At 50.0% G+C, this 872-nt stretch overlaps 1 protein-coding gene across 1 annotated transcript in view; it reads left to right on the top strand.

Moving 5' to 3' along the window:
• PIN1 (peptidylprolyl cis/trans isomerase, NIMA-interacting 1) overlaps window positions 1-872 on the top strand; it is a 15,663-nt gene that overhangs the window by 2,556 nt on the left and 12,235 nt on the right. The window contains exon 2 of the mRNA XM_003797973.3: window positions 645-857. Coding sequence (XP_003798021.1) covers window positions 645-857 — 213 coding nt within the window. The remainder of the gene's footprint in view (window positions 1-644; window positions 858-872) is intronic.

Genomic DNA, 872 nt, shown 5'->3' with positions numbered 1-872 from the left:
AAAAAAAAAAAAAAAAAAGAAAAACTAGGCTGGTCTCAGTGGCTCACACCTGTAATCCTAGCAGTCTGGGAGGCCAAGGTGAGTGGATTGCCTGAGCATACTGTGAGCACACAGAGCCAGAGGGAGACCTGGTCTCTAAAAATAGCTGGGCACTGTGGCATGCGCATGTAATCCCAGCTACTTGGGAGGTTGAGACAAGAGAATTGCTTAAACCCAAGAGTTTGGGGTTACTGTGAGCTATAATGCTACAGCACTCTACCAAGGGCAGCAAAGTGAGGCTTTGTCTCAAAAAAAAAAGAGATAGAAAAACTAGGCCAGGTGTTATGGCAGCTAGCTTTCTCTCTTCCATCTCCCTGGGTTATTTTCCTCTGAGTTATCCATGATTAAAGTTATCTTGCCTCATTTTTTTTTAGTGCCTGTCTGTCCCCATGTAGAATGTTAGCTCCCTAAAGTGTAGGGACTGTGTCCTATACCAGCTTGGCTCATCTCTCCAGAGCCTGTGTGGTAGATGTGCAGTAGATTTGGCTGAATGAAGGCATCTCATAAGTCAGCCCCTTATCCTGGCTTATGGCCAGTGGGGCCAGGGTGGCATCCTGTGAGCACATACTCAACTGAATTCCCACTTGCTCTGCTATCCCCTGCAGGCCGAGTCTACTACTTCAATCACATCACTAATGCCAGCCAATGGGAGCGGCCCAGTGGCAACAGCAGTAGTGGTGGCAAAAATGGTCAAGGGGAGCCCGCCAGGGTCCGCTGCTCACACCTGCTGGTAAAGCACAGCCAGTCAAGGCGGCCCTCATCATGGCGGCAGGAGAAGATCACCCGGACCAAGGAGGAGGCCCTGGAACTGATCAACAGTGAGTGGGGCAGAG

This window comes from Otolemur garnettii, unplaced genomic scaffold (assembly GCF_000181295.1).
Source record: "Otolemur garnettii isolate 467f Iridium unplaced genomic scaffold, OtoGar3 scaffold00127, whole genome shotgun sequence".
Classification (NCBI taxonomy): Eukaryota; Metazoa; Chordata; class Mammalia; order Primates; family Galagidae; genus Otolemur; species Otolemur garnettii.
This window is presented reverse-complemented; position numbering and strand designations above follow the sequence as displayed.